General features: G+C 41.2%; 1 protein-coding gene across 4 annotated transcripts in view; it reads left to right on the top strand.

Annotated features, from left to right (window-relative positions):
* The window catches only part of IGSF11 (immunoglobulin superfamily member 11), a 157,022-nt gene that overhangs the window by 132,491 nt on the left and 11,053 nt on the right, over positions 1 to 13,478 (top strand). For all 4 annotated transcript variants that reach the window (XM_037158803.2, XM_053663167.1, XM_037158801.2 and 1 more), the window contains 3 exons: positions 7,387 to 7,550; positions 9,020 to 9,227; positions 12,159 to 12,314. In XM_037158803.2, the coding sequence (XP_037014698.1) occupies positions 7,387 to 7,550; positions 9,020 to 9,227; positions 12,159 to 12,314 (528 nt within the window). The remainder of the gene's footprint in view (positions 1 to 7,386; positions 7,551 to 9,019; positions 9,228 to 12,158; positions 12,315 to 13,478) is intronic.

The raw sequence follows: 13,478 nt of genomic DNA, 5'->3' as shown, positions 1-13,478 counted from the left end.
GAGCACATGGCCCCCAGACACCAGCGAACACTCTATTTTGATATCTCTGGCAGTTCTGGCAGTTGGATTGCTTGGGCGAGTCCTCATTCTGAACTTTCGGTGTTCTGGCTGTGACTTGTAGGGGAAGGTTCGTGTCCTTCTGGCATCGTCACTGCAGAATATCCTTTGTCTGTTCTCTTGGCTGTGTGCAGTGTGATGTTCCCTCTGAAGGTTTTTAGAGATTCCTCATTGCCAGCTTATTTTCCTCTCACATGTATCTCTTGGTCTGAGAAAATGTGAAAGTTCTTTCTGCATTAAATCTTGGAAAATAGGGTCCTGAAGACAGAGTATAGACTACAGGTATTCACAGTTCAGCTCCTCAGAGGAAACAGGACCATGTGCTTTATGTTTTCTTATTTCATTGCTTAGACTCATTCAGAATTCATGGGTTGACTTAATTTTTGTTGGGTGAAGGTACTAAGAAAATATTCAAGTCTGCAAAAGGCTGCCAATTCAGCTCCTGAATTATGCATTTTGTGTGTAAATATTGCAAATTGTGAGATATTTTACATGAATTTTTAATCTAATATTTAACATTAAAGTTTAAATTCCTGTCTAGAATTTCAAACATGGAAATGCACTCTAAAAGGAAATGGGGTTTTTAGTTGTTGTTTTTAGTAAAGTGGGAAAAAATGAAGCATTTAAGATGTGAAAACACCCATTTCATTCCTGCTTGGCCTTTCTCGGGAATTTTTAACTGTCCTCAGTGAATCGGTGTGTTAAGGAGGGATGCTGAGATGCAGCCACCAACAGCTGTCGTGTCTTCTGCATCCTTTAAATTTATTCAAGAGCCAGTTTTTTCTGTAGATGTAAAGTTAAGCAGGTTACCCAACTTTTCTGATCACTGAGTTTTATTTTTATTTTTTTAATTTTTATTGATTGATTTGGGGGAGAGAGAGGGGGAAAGAGGAAGGGGAAGAAACAGAGAGAAAATGTTGATTTGTTGTTCCACTTACTCATGCATTCATTGGTTAATTCTTGTATGTAGCCTGACCAGGGATTGAACCTGCAACCTTGGCATATCAGGACAAGGCTCTGACCAACTGAGCTACCTTGCCAGGGCCTGATTACTCTGAGTTTTAAAATAAAACAAAACAAGAAAATCTTAATCTCCATACAGAAATACACGTGTAGGTCTCAGAATGCTGGCGATCCACTCTGTAGGCACCCAGAGGTCTACCCTCAGCTTCCTCTGGTGGGCTCATCAGACGGCCCTTTGGGAGACTCCAAGACGACCCTGAGCCGGCTCTTACTGCGTTCACATCTGATCTGTTGGAAACATTTAGATGTCCTTCAGGGAATGTAGGCCTTTTGCTGGGTAGGAATGGGATGGGATTTGCAGCACATCACAGCTCTAATAAGAAATTCTCGCCCTGGCTGTTGTAGCTCAGTGGATTGAGCACAGGCCTGCGAACCAAAGGATCATGATTCAATTCCCAGTCAGGGCACATGCCTGGGTTGCAGGCCAGTTCCCAGGAGGGAACGCACAAGAGGCAACCACATGTTAATATTTATTCCCCTCTCTCCTTCCCTTCCTCTCTAAAGATAAATAAATGAAATCTTAAAAAAAAAAAAGGAGGCCCTGGCTGGTGTAGCTCAGTGGATTGAGCGCGGGCCTGCGAACCAGACAATCGCGGTTCGATTCCCAGTCAGGGCACATGCCTGGGTTGCAGACCAGTTCCCTGCAGGCCAGTTCCCAGCAGGGGACGCACAAAAGGCAACCATACATTGATGTTTCTCTCCCTCTCTCCTTCCCTTCCCCTCTGAAGATAAATAAATAAAATATTTAAAAAAAAAAAGGAAATTCTCTGCGTAAAGCCTCTTTACCGACGTTTACTCCTGACCCATTTATTCTTTGTGTGGTCCTAAAAGTTATTTGGCCAGTTTTAGCCATCTTTGTGCAAATTCATCTAGGTAGTCTATCTTAAAACTAGCTTTGGATTCTGATATCTTAATATCTAACATTGTTTGGGTGTTGAATGACTTTCAGAATTGTTTCATAGAGAATTCTGATAGCTAAAGTGCATAACAGACTTTTTGTAAAAAGTTAAATGTTTCCATTGGTTTGAGACCAAGTAGCACAGATATATTTACAAATTGAATTTTTATTCCTCAATATAGTTCTTTTCATAGAAATATTTCACTGTGCTTTAGTCATAATACAAATAATCATATCATTAGTTTTCTGAGGCTTGGTCTGTGGAGGACTTTGGTGTAGCAGAAAACATACTTGATTGCAAGTCAGAAGATGCAAGTTCCAACTTAAGACCTTTGACAAATCTATCTCTTTGGACCCTCATATTTCCACATGGAAATTGAATTAGATCAATTTAGCAATATGTATTTATTGAGTTCTTACTGAGTACTTACAGTAATGGTGTTCTTAGGGTACCTCTCAGTACACTGGTGAAGTTTTGTAAAATACACTAAAGAAAGTGTGATTACAAGTTTGGATAGTGTTCACAAGGAAAGGGACAGTGCTTCAGGAGACCCCGACCTCGGTGGAAGGTCAGGAAAGGTTCTTCTATGAGAATAAACACTTCAGCTAACGTGAAGGACTTGGAGGTTACCAAGTGAAGGGATTGGGGTGTGGAACAGAGCAAATCAGATAAAGAAAAAACAGAACAGAGCAAAGGCTCGGATTGAAGAAGTCGAGAGAGATTTAGTTTGTAAAATGGCTCAGATTTTTATCATGGATTGGGTTTGGGAGTTGACGAGAGAGGAGAAGGAATCAAGAAAGATCTCTCAATAAAGACTGAGAACCGGATGGCTGATCGTGCCATTCATCAGAGTAGGGAACAGTAGGAACAGTGGAAGCAGGTACAGAGGGGAAGATCAAGTTTCATCTTGAACGAGCTGACTTAAGTTGCCTTTGAGATACCTACACAGAGATGTCTAGGAGGCAGTTGGCTATAAGAACAGAGGTTTGGTTAGAGAATTTTGGAAGCCATTGTCATATATATAAGAATTGAAGCCGTGATAGTAGCTGAGTCTATAGGAGGACAGTTTAGAATAGAAGGCAGCCCTTTTTGAGGTGCCAGCCTTTAATAGTTACGTAGAGAAGGGTGAAACAGCAAAAGAGACCAAGACGTATTTAGTGATATAGAAAGAAAGCAAGAAGTAAATTGTATCACTGAAGCTAAGGGAAGTGTGTGTTTTGTGAAGGGGGGGAATGGTCATCACTGTTAGATGCTACTGAGAGTCCGGAAATGATCACAAGAGTCATGAAGGCATCAGGAGGTTTCTGGGAAACCTGGAGAGAACTGTCGAAGAAGAGGGAGTGGCAGGAGCGCATTGAAGACAATAGCAGAAGAGTCTCTAAGGAGAGAGCGAGTATAGACAGGTCTTTCAAAAAGATTAATGGTCATGTATCACAGACAGAGCTGGAGAGAACTGTGGAGTGGAGGGAGGGAGGAAGGGCTACCAGGAAGGTTCCAGTGCCGGGGGGAGAGGTTGAAGCTACAAGAGAGGGCGCAGTCTGTGATAAAGTCAAAAGGAGGCCAAGAGGATGGGTTATAAGTTACGCTCAGTTGAGAGGTTGGTCTTAGATGAACTCCTTTAATCTGACAAGAGAGGAGGACGAGGACGAGGCAGATCAAAGCTGATTTGTAAGTTTGGGAGCAGGAAGTTGAGGGTGTTCCCATCTGATGTCTTTACATAAAAGTCTGTACTAGGTTTCAATTTTGTGCTTGTATGACATAGTAATGATTATACTAACCTTCACAGGCTGGTTTCTCTGAGTTAGTTATGTGTGTTATGTGTATTAGTTATACGTATTCCGTCAGTCTGTATTACAGCATATATTATCTCTGTAGACATACTGCCTAGGATTTGAATCCAGACCTTACCATTACCTATGTGACCTTGAACTAGATTGAATCCTCTCTGGGCCTCAATTTCTTCTGTAAATGGCAGTAAAATACAGGATTAAATGAGTGTGTGCACATATGTAGACACATATGTACACATTTATATATAGTGCTTAACGTGGACTTGGAATTTGGCCAGTGTGCCCTAAATCCTAGCTAGCAATAGCGGCAGTGGTAGCAGTCCCTGTCAGCCACCAGCATCTGGCACTGCCCTTATCACTCCCGTTCCCTGATGCCATGGTGCCCTGTTGTACAGATTTGGTGACAATCAGAGGTGAAGTGATTTGTTTGGGGCCACACAGCCAAACAGCTGAAAGAGCCAGATTTCAGACTAGGTGTGTTCTGCTTCAGACCTATACTTTTACAAGTTCTGAAAGCAGCTTATCTGGGATAGTTCTTCTGTAGCTCTCTTGATACTTGTAGTTCAGGGTTAACCTTATATAAAGATGCGGAGTGAACAAAGTCAGAGCTGGCCTTTCATAGTGCCTACCAGCCCAGGGGCTTGCTCCCGGCCAGCGGACCTGTTCTGTGTTCCCCAGCTCCCACTGCTCTCCTGCAAATCTGCTCTTCCCTTACTGGAATCCTGCCATATTTTGGTAGTTCCCCCATCTGCAACTTTCTCTTTCATTCTTAGTTTATGTTGGCCATGTTTTCCCTTTTTAAAATTTGTATCAGAGATTGTGTGAGTTCAGCTTGGAATGAGTGAATTGAGGGTGGAGAGTATACCTTACCCTGGGTAGTTTAAAGGGCGTGGGTTCCTTTCCACTCTTCCTTGGAGAATGAGCTGAAGAATGAAGTGATGGGAGCTTTGTCGCCAGTTCGGCTTTTACACTCACTGTTAAAAACACCTCCCAGGCATTTATAACAGTCAGTGTAACACATACCCCTTACCTCACTTTTACCCGACGGCATAGCTTGTTCCTCTGCTTGTGGCCTGTTCCGTGATTAATTGCGTCCCTTTTCTGCCCCCTAATACCTGATGTTCTTTCAACGTTCCTCTTTAAAACTCACAGGCCTTCCTTAATGTTTTTAAACTTAGAGACTTTCCCTGGTGCTTTATATTCTACCACAGATGGCTTATTTTATGAAACAATTTATATTGCAACAGAATAACTTGTAAGAACACCATCAGACCATATGGGAAGGACACGAAGTTCTATAGAAGGAAGGTGCAACATGTGATTATTTTTTTAATTTAATGTAATCATAGTAGAATGTTATTGTGTTACTGTTGGGGGGAGACTTGAGATAATACCACTTGAAAATAAAGCAGTCTGAGATACTGCCATGGCCTTAATGTATTTTTCATGGTTAGAATAGCTTCTTTGTTGGATCTCCCCGACAGATTTAAATTTCCTTTTAGTCCCGTGTTGTTTGATGGTCCCAGGGGAGCACGTTCTTTTCAGAAGAGGTAACAGTTGATCTTGGCTTCCTAGCAGTTGGCTCTCGTGAATCACTGCTTTCTTTTTCTGGCTTTTAATAGCATTATTGTGGTATAACTTATATTCCACACAATTCAGCCATTTAAAATGTAAAATTCAATTGTTTCTAGTAAATGTGTAGAGTTGTACAACCTTCATAGCAACCCAACTTTAAAAGTTTTTCATCCCCCTGAAAGCGTTCATTGAGCCCACTTGCATCAGCCTCTACTCCCTCTTCTGTATAAGCCCCGATTTGCTCACTGTGTACAGATTTCCCTGTTCTGGACATTGCCTATACTTGGAATGGTAAAGTGTGCTGCCGTCTTTTGCATCTGGCTTCCTTCACTTAGCAAAATGTTTTTGAAAGGTCGTCATCCATGTTGTAACATGTATTGGTAGCTTGTTGCTTTTTACTTCTAGGGTTCAGTTGTATGGCTATTCCACATTTGGTTTATCCATTCATGAGTCGATGACTATTATTTCCACTGGGGGTGTGGTACCAGTAATGCTGCTCAACATTCACGGGAAAGTCTTTGTGTGGACAGATACTGTCATTTTCCTTGGGTAGAAACCTAGGGATGGAATTGTGAGGTTGTGTACTAGTTTACGTGAAACTGTTCAAGGAACAAAGTATTTTTCTAAGTGGTGGAAGGGGTTTACACTCCCAGCAGCAGTGAGTGAGGATTCTGGTTTCTCCACATCCGTGGTGTTGCCTCAGTTGTTGCCATCACTGTGGACATGCCACGGTGTGGTGCCGCGGTTTTCCTGGGCATCACCCTTCCTAGTGAGTAATAGTGTTGGCGTATCTTACCCATTTTAATAGGTCGTTTGTCTTTTTAGTGCTGAGTTGTGACAGTGCTTTGTATATTCTGTATACAAGTCTTTTATCAGATATGTGGTTTGCAAATGTTTTTTCCAAGTCTGTGCCTTATTATTTTATTTTTTAATTAAATCTTTTTAATCATATAAGTTTAAACATTTTTAATGAAATCCAGTAATTGTTTTCTTCTATGATTTATGGTTTTAGTGCTCTATCTAAGGCCTCTTTGACTAACTCAAGGTCACAAAGATTTTTCTCCTTAGTTTATTTCTAGAAGTTTTATAGTTTTAGCTCTTACATTTAGGTCTGTGGTACATTTTGAGTTGACTTTTGTGAGTGTTATGAGGTGAGGGTCTGAATTACTTTTTTGCATATTAATATTAAATTATTCTAACACGGTATATTGAAAAGACAGTTCTTTCTCCTGTTTGCCTTGTACTGTTACCGAAAAGCATTTGACCACAGACAGAAGGGCTTATTTCAGAACTCTCTGTGCTGTGCCATTTATCTGTGGTCTGTCCTTATTCTGGTATCTTACTGTCTTGATTACTATAGCTCTATAGCAAATTCTGTGATCAGACAGTGTGAATTCTCCAAAAATCTTTTAAAAAATATTCTTTGGATTACTCTAGCACTTTCTCTTTTCTTATATTTTAGAATTAGTTAGTATTAACAAAAAGCCTGCTGGGATGTTGACTGGGATTGCTCTGAATCTGTAGATCAACTTGGGGAAAATTGCCATCTTAACAGTATCGAACCTTCCAATCCATGAACATTGTATATCTGTCCATTTATTTTGTGTCATGTGATTTATTTCATCAGCATTTTATAGTTTTAGGCTACAGTTCCTGCACATATATTATTAGATTTATATGTAAGCATTTAATTTTACACTTGTGCTATTGTGATGCTTTAAAAAAATCAGCTTATTTTTCATCTCCCATCATCATTTCAACTTTTGCTCAAACACTATGAGTTGAATTCACCCATATTATATTTGAATATGGCCAAGTGCCAAATAGTGCCTCAAAAATACAGTAAGTAGCCTCCGATATTTTTCATTTATAGTTACTCAGAGGTAAAGAAAGAAAGGAACACTGTTTATTGCTTTGACTCAGGGACTACTTAGCAGTTGTTTAGTAACACTGTTGTATCCGTCTGTGTACATTACTGAGACTGTGCAACCCTTTCTGTCAGGAAAGGGCGAGCTTGTAACCTCCTGTTGGTTCCTCTGCAGGTGTCGCAGCCTCCCTGGACGTCTCAGGGAGCCCTGGGAGTGTCCAGGTGGCCCGAGGTCAGACAGCAGTCCTGCCCTGCACTTTCACCACCAATGCTGCCCTCATTAACCTCAATGTCATTTGGATGGTCATTCCTCTTGCCAATGCCAACCAGCCTGAGCAGGTACTTTTCTTCCATCCTGTGCCATCCCTAGAATATTAATATTAATCCTTTCAAAGGAGGCTGGTCAGAAAGCATAGTGAGTGCATATTTGGTTCCTAGAGAAAGGGGACACTTTCAGTGCACCACCGGTGTTTCACGCCCTGCCCCTGAGTCACTAGTCCAGTGTCAGAAGAAGCGATACTCTTTGTAAAAGATTGAAAAAAGCTTAACAGATGTCAAGGGGGTTCTTCTGAGAATTTTATGTAGGAACCTGAAGTTTCATCAAAAAATATTACTGACAGGAAATACCAAGACTGAATGTATACCCAAGCAAAATATATTTGGAAAGGAAGAGACCGGAACTAACATAAGTGGATGAGATATGATAATATTAAAAAAATAACTTTAGATAATAGGACTTAAATTATTTGGCTAATTTCACAAGTATTTTAAAATAAACAAAGCCAGCCAGGCACACTGGAGTCTCACTTAAATTAGTGTATGTGGAATTAGAAGTTACTACCTAATAAGGTGTATTGATTATAGTAAAAGACCCATAATGTGTGATACCCATTGCAGAAAATAATGCTGAGAAAATTAATGAATTGTGAATATGACTCTACCTTCATTGCCTAAGTTAACTCCTTTCTGTTATGAAGCTTTTCTGCTTCAGCAGGCTTATTACTACCTCAGTATATTTGATAAGCTGAATTTTCTGAAGGGGTTTGAGTTGGCAGCAAAGGGTGAGGACATAACTTCCTATTTGTCCCTCTGGTGGGTGAACAAATAGATATACTTAGTAGCTACTTCTCGTATTTCTTTAACCTGTGGAACTTTCGTAACTGGACTGAGCCTTTGAGATCATTTTGTTCAGACTTGCCATTTTAGGAGTCAGTGATTGAGTGAAAGAGGCAAAGGAGGACTTGACCTTGACCACAGTTCCCTGGACAGTTACTGGTCAAGTTGGAGTAGAACTGAGTCCCTCACTCTCCGCCCGAAGGGCTTTCAGCAGCAGGGTTCCGAGTCCGCTCCCATTAATGGTTAACTTCAGTGACAGGAATTGACGTAAGAACAGCAACGAAGGGCTTATAACTCTTCTTCCTTTTTATGACATTCATTTATATTTGGGCATTAAGTGTGATCTATTATTTTGTGGCCTAGGAAGCATGAGAACGGCAGTGCTAATTTAAAAAAATTTCAAATTTGGAACCGGTAAAAAGGTTTATGGGCTGGTAGTAGCATAGCCTAACAGAATATAGCATCGTTCTATATTCTGATGAGTTAGGTAAGGAAATAATGTTATTCCACTTTGGTACCTAAGAATTTAGAATCGCTAGATACCTGTGGACAGGTATAGTAAGAACTCGGCGACAACTCTAAGTTCAAAATAAAATTTCCTGATGTTTGGTGCGGTCTTTTGTCTCCAGGTGGTTGTTGGGGGTCTGGAAGGAGACGCAGCAGCCCCTTTACTCGCTCTGCTTCCTTTGCAGGTCATTCTGTACCAGGGTGGACAGATGTTTGACGGCGCCGCCCAGTTCCACGGCAGGGTAGGGTTCGCGGGCACCATGCCAGCCACCAATGCCTCTATCTTCATTAACAACACGCAGCTGTCAGATACGGGCACCTATCAGTGTTTGGTTAACAACCTTCCAGACAGGGGGGGCAGGAACATCGGGGTCACCGGTCTCACAGTTCTGGGTGAGTGAGGGAAATGTGCCAAGCACGTGGGCTTTACCTGTGACTCTCCTCTGAAGCAGATTTGCTTCTGCCTGTCCTGTCCCGTCGTGTCCGTCTGCTGGTGTCCTCCTCCTGTCTCCCGTTTCCCCTCCACTCAGCCCACCTCGACTGCCTCCATGTGCCTCTGAGTCCCCCGACCCCGCTCTGTTTCAGGGAGTCCCTGAGGTGGCATAAAATACCTTCAACAGTGGCCTCTTGCTTTTCTTTTTTTAAATTTATTTTTCTTTTTTAAAAAGATTTTATTTATTTATCTTTAGAGGGGAAGGGAAGGAGAGAGGGAGAGAAATATCAATGTGTGGTTGCCTCTTGTGCGTCCCCCGCTGGGAACTGGCCTGCAACCCAGGCATGTGCCCTGACTGGGAATTGAATCTTGATCCTTTGGTTCGCAGGCCTGTGCTCAATGCACTGAGCTACACCAGCCAGGGCTGGCCTCTCACTTTTCTTAAGCTTCTGCAGGATAGGACTTATCGAGAGCAAATTAAATCAGGAGTTATATATTGTGAATATAAAACAGAAGTTTTAGCATGTGTGAAAATGTGTTCACTACTGCTCTGTGTGTGCCTGGGAGGCTCACCACAGTTCTTGGTGTGCACCTCTTGTCCTGGCATAATTTTAATCACACTTCCTTTCACTCTCAAAACTATCCTGTTAAGTGATAAATTGTATAATCAATTTGGTCTTAATACCAAGACGAAATAGACTTAGGGCCTTTCCCCAAATTATATAGACCATGAACAACAATAAAGTTTAGACTAAAATGTAGATCTATTTACTCATTCTGTTATACTGGCAAGTAAATATATGTAATACTTGATTATATTCATTCTAAACTTGTTTTATTTCTCAGTTCCACTGCCCCTCAATTCCACTTCCTAGTGTTTTATTAGGAAGTAAAACACTACCTCCCAGATGGATACTTATGGTACAAGTGGCTAAGTTCAGATCATTTCGGGAGACTGCGGAAGTGCTACCAATAGAAAAGGTGGTGCTTTTGATGGTCCCTCTTCCTGCCTGAATCTCACAATCTACTTCCATGTCCCTTGGCAAACTCCCTTTTCCCTTCATCACCGAGTCACATGCGGACACCAGTGTTGAGGGCTGTTACCATGTTTCTTCTTTGGGCGAGGATGTACCGTAGCTGCAGCGCCTTGTCTCCCAGTTTTCAACCAGAATAAGGAAACGAAGAACGAGGTTAGAGATTTCTATTCTAGAAGAACTATTCATTCTAATATATTTAAATTACGGACTCTAAAATACTCTGAGAGCTGAATACTGTTGGAATTTAATATTACTCTGATGCTTATACCTGTAAGTTAGGAACTTGCTTCCCACATTATCCAGGTTTATTTTTTCATTTTTTTAAAGGAAGGGGAAAAGCCATTAATTTATTTTATAGTTAATGCTACCTTGAAAGAATTATTTTGGTTTCCCCGCAGAGCACCACAGTGGCAATGGTTAAGGCAGTGACTGAGGAGATTGGTCTGTCCCATCAGGGCGGGTTAGGGTGCCCTGAGGTTTTTTACTCTTCCCACCTACAGGTCACTCTCAGTGTCTCTTTCTCCACCTGCCTTCTTTCCTAGTTCTTCTATATGCTGCATTTATTTTTCATTCGTTCATTCACTTATTTTTGCAAGATGGAACACAATTATTGGAAAGCTATTAGCATTATAATTATAAGTACATCATTACTTGGATTTAATCTACTGCTGTAGGCTTCGGTGAGACCTCCCTTTCTCCCTCTCTTCCCCTTCCTTCCTTCTCTCCTCCCTTCTTCCCCTCCTTCCTTCTTTATGAATCACCACTTTCTTCCTTTTATGCTCTTTTTCTTTGGATATTTTCTGTTTCATGTTTTTCATGTCCTTATCTACCTTAATGATTAGAAAATGCACTTACTGTCAGGTAGTAGGTAGACCTGAACCTTCCCCTGACGTGCCCCACTGTTAAGCAGCTTACCTACAAAGTGGGTCTGCTTAGTTTTTGTTTGTCAAGTGACAAAGAACCTTGTTAAGTGGTCTTAGCCAGAGAGGGGCTGGCAGGATACATGATTGCTCTTCCTTGAAATATCTTCCCTACAAGTGGTCTCTTTCAGTAATTAAAAAAAACTAGTTGTGGTCAAATACACATAATGTAAACTATACCGTCTTAGCAGTGCTCACATGTACAACTCAGTCGTGTTAAGCACACTCCCATTGTGGTGCAGCCACTCTTCACAACTCTTCTCGCTTTGCGAACTAACGCTCTGTACTCATTAAAGCCACATGTCGCTCTCCCACCAGCCGCTGGAGACCACTGTCCTACTTTCTGTCTCTATGGATTTGATAGGTACCTCATGGAAGTGGACTCATACATCATTTGCTTCTTTATGACTAGCTGATGTCACTCAGCGTAGTGTTCTCAAGGTTCATCCACGTTGTAGTGTGTGTCAGAATTTTCTTACTTTTTGGGGCTGAACAATATTTCATTGTAACGATATGCCTCATTTCACTTATCCATCCATCCATCGATAGACACTTGCATTGTTCCCACCTTTCAGCCGTTGTGAATAATGCTGCTGTGAACGTGTGTGTATCCAGTAGTGTTTTTAAAGGCAGTATGTTGACACAACATATATAGAGGAAGCAGAGTGAAACCAAAATCATAAGATACCTTGAAAATGTGAAAATCAGATACCCTTTACATATTTGTTCCCTGCCAACTGAGGCTGTAGGCCCGGTCTGTACCTGTGCTCAGGCCTGTGAATAGCACACGACTGTCCACTGGCTTCACACAGGTAGTTTCCTAGCATGTATTCCAAAAGCTGGAAGGTTCTGGTGCACTGAGTCTTGGATGTTTCCTCTTGTACGATCGGCTCCTAGTGAATGCGTACTTGATTGCTCACTCTTCCTGTTCTAGTTCCCCCTTCGACCCCTCACTGCCAAATCCAAGGATCCCAGGACATCGGCAGTGATGTCATCCTGCTCTGTAGCTCAGAGGAAGGCATTCCTCGGCCAACTTACCTTTGGGAGAAGTTAGACAACACCCTCAAACTACCTCCAACAGCCACTCAGGGTATGTATGGTGTTGCTTTACTTATTTAATTAGTTACTGTGGAAAATTTTAATTCTGTGATTCACAAAGTAATTAACTTTAATAGATTTTGGAAAATAACATACCATATTTATGATTGTTGAAAAAGTTATTTGCAGAATTTTGTGTTTTTAACTATAAAGAAGATAAAACATTCTATTGTATCTTCTCATTGCTGATTGTATGAAATGTATATTATCTAATGGTAACGATATATGGAAATTCTGTTCCATGTGGTGAAGATTTTAAAACAGTGCAGTGGTAGCTTCATTGTATTGCTAATCCTTGAAGTTTATAACTGAGAATCCACTTCCTACTTGCGACAACTGCCTGTTTTAGTATGAGAAACATCAGCCTAATTACGAAAGGGTCAGTCATCCTGTTTTCAGCCTCAAGTCGAATCAGAGGGGGAGGATGAGAAAGAGGACAGGAAAAGGCCACAGGTGGTCCAGGAGTTGACCACACCAGACAGGGAAACACGGAGGAGGCATGAGTATCATTGATGGTTTTCTACATGTAAAATCAGCTCTTCAAATTTGATATTAAAGGAGATACCCTGGAAAAATTGAGGAAAGTTTATGAAGTAATATGATGCAAATTATAGAATTATATATGTAAAATCTACTTTAAAAAATAAAATTTAGCAGTCTCAGGTGTTACATCATCTGTAATGCAGAACATGTTTCTTGTAGCATTTTCAGGGCAGATTTACAAATCTTAAAGAGTTGGCAGTTAATGGAGAGGTCCAAGACAACCTTGGTTATACCTGATAAGTTTGAATCATGGAAAAGTTTGAATTCAGGAAAGTCCCGAATTGCATGGTGAAGTTAGACAGATTGGAGAGCCAGGACCACCAGCCTCTTCAAGAGCTTCTAAGTTTTAAGAATCCCAACAGAAGTATTAAGGGACCTCCCATCAACTTTTAATTAACCAATCCCAGATTTCATTATTCTTAAAAAATTCTTTTCAGCCCTGGCCGGTGTGGCTCAGTTGATTGGAGTGTGGTTCTGTAAACCAAAAAGTCACGGGTTTGATTCCTGGTCAGGGCATGTACTGGGGTTGCAGGTTTGGTCTTTGGTCGGGGCACATACGATAGGGTTTGTCACTCACATCAGTGTTTCTCTCCCTCTCCCATTTCCCCGTCCC

The sequence above is a fragment of the Artibeus jamaicensis genome, unplaced genomic scaffold (assembly GCF_021234435.1).
Source record: "Artibeus jamaicensis isolate MK-2021 breed Jamaican fruit bat unplaced genomic scaffold, CSHL_Jam_final contig_3126, whole genome shotgun sequence".
Lineage (NCBI taxonomy): Eukaryota > Metazoa > Chordata > Mammalia > Chiroptera > Phyllostomidae > Artibeus > Artibeus jamaicensis.
Note: the sequence above shows the minus strand (reverse complement) of the source record. Positions and strands in the feature narration are given on the sequence as shown.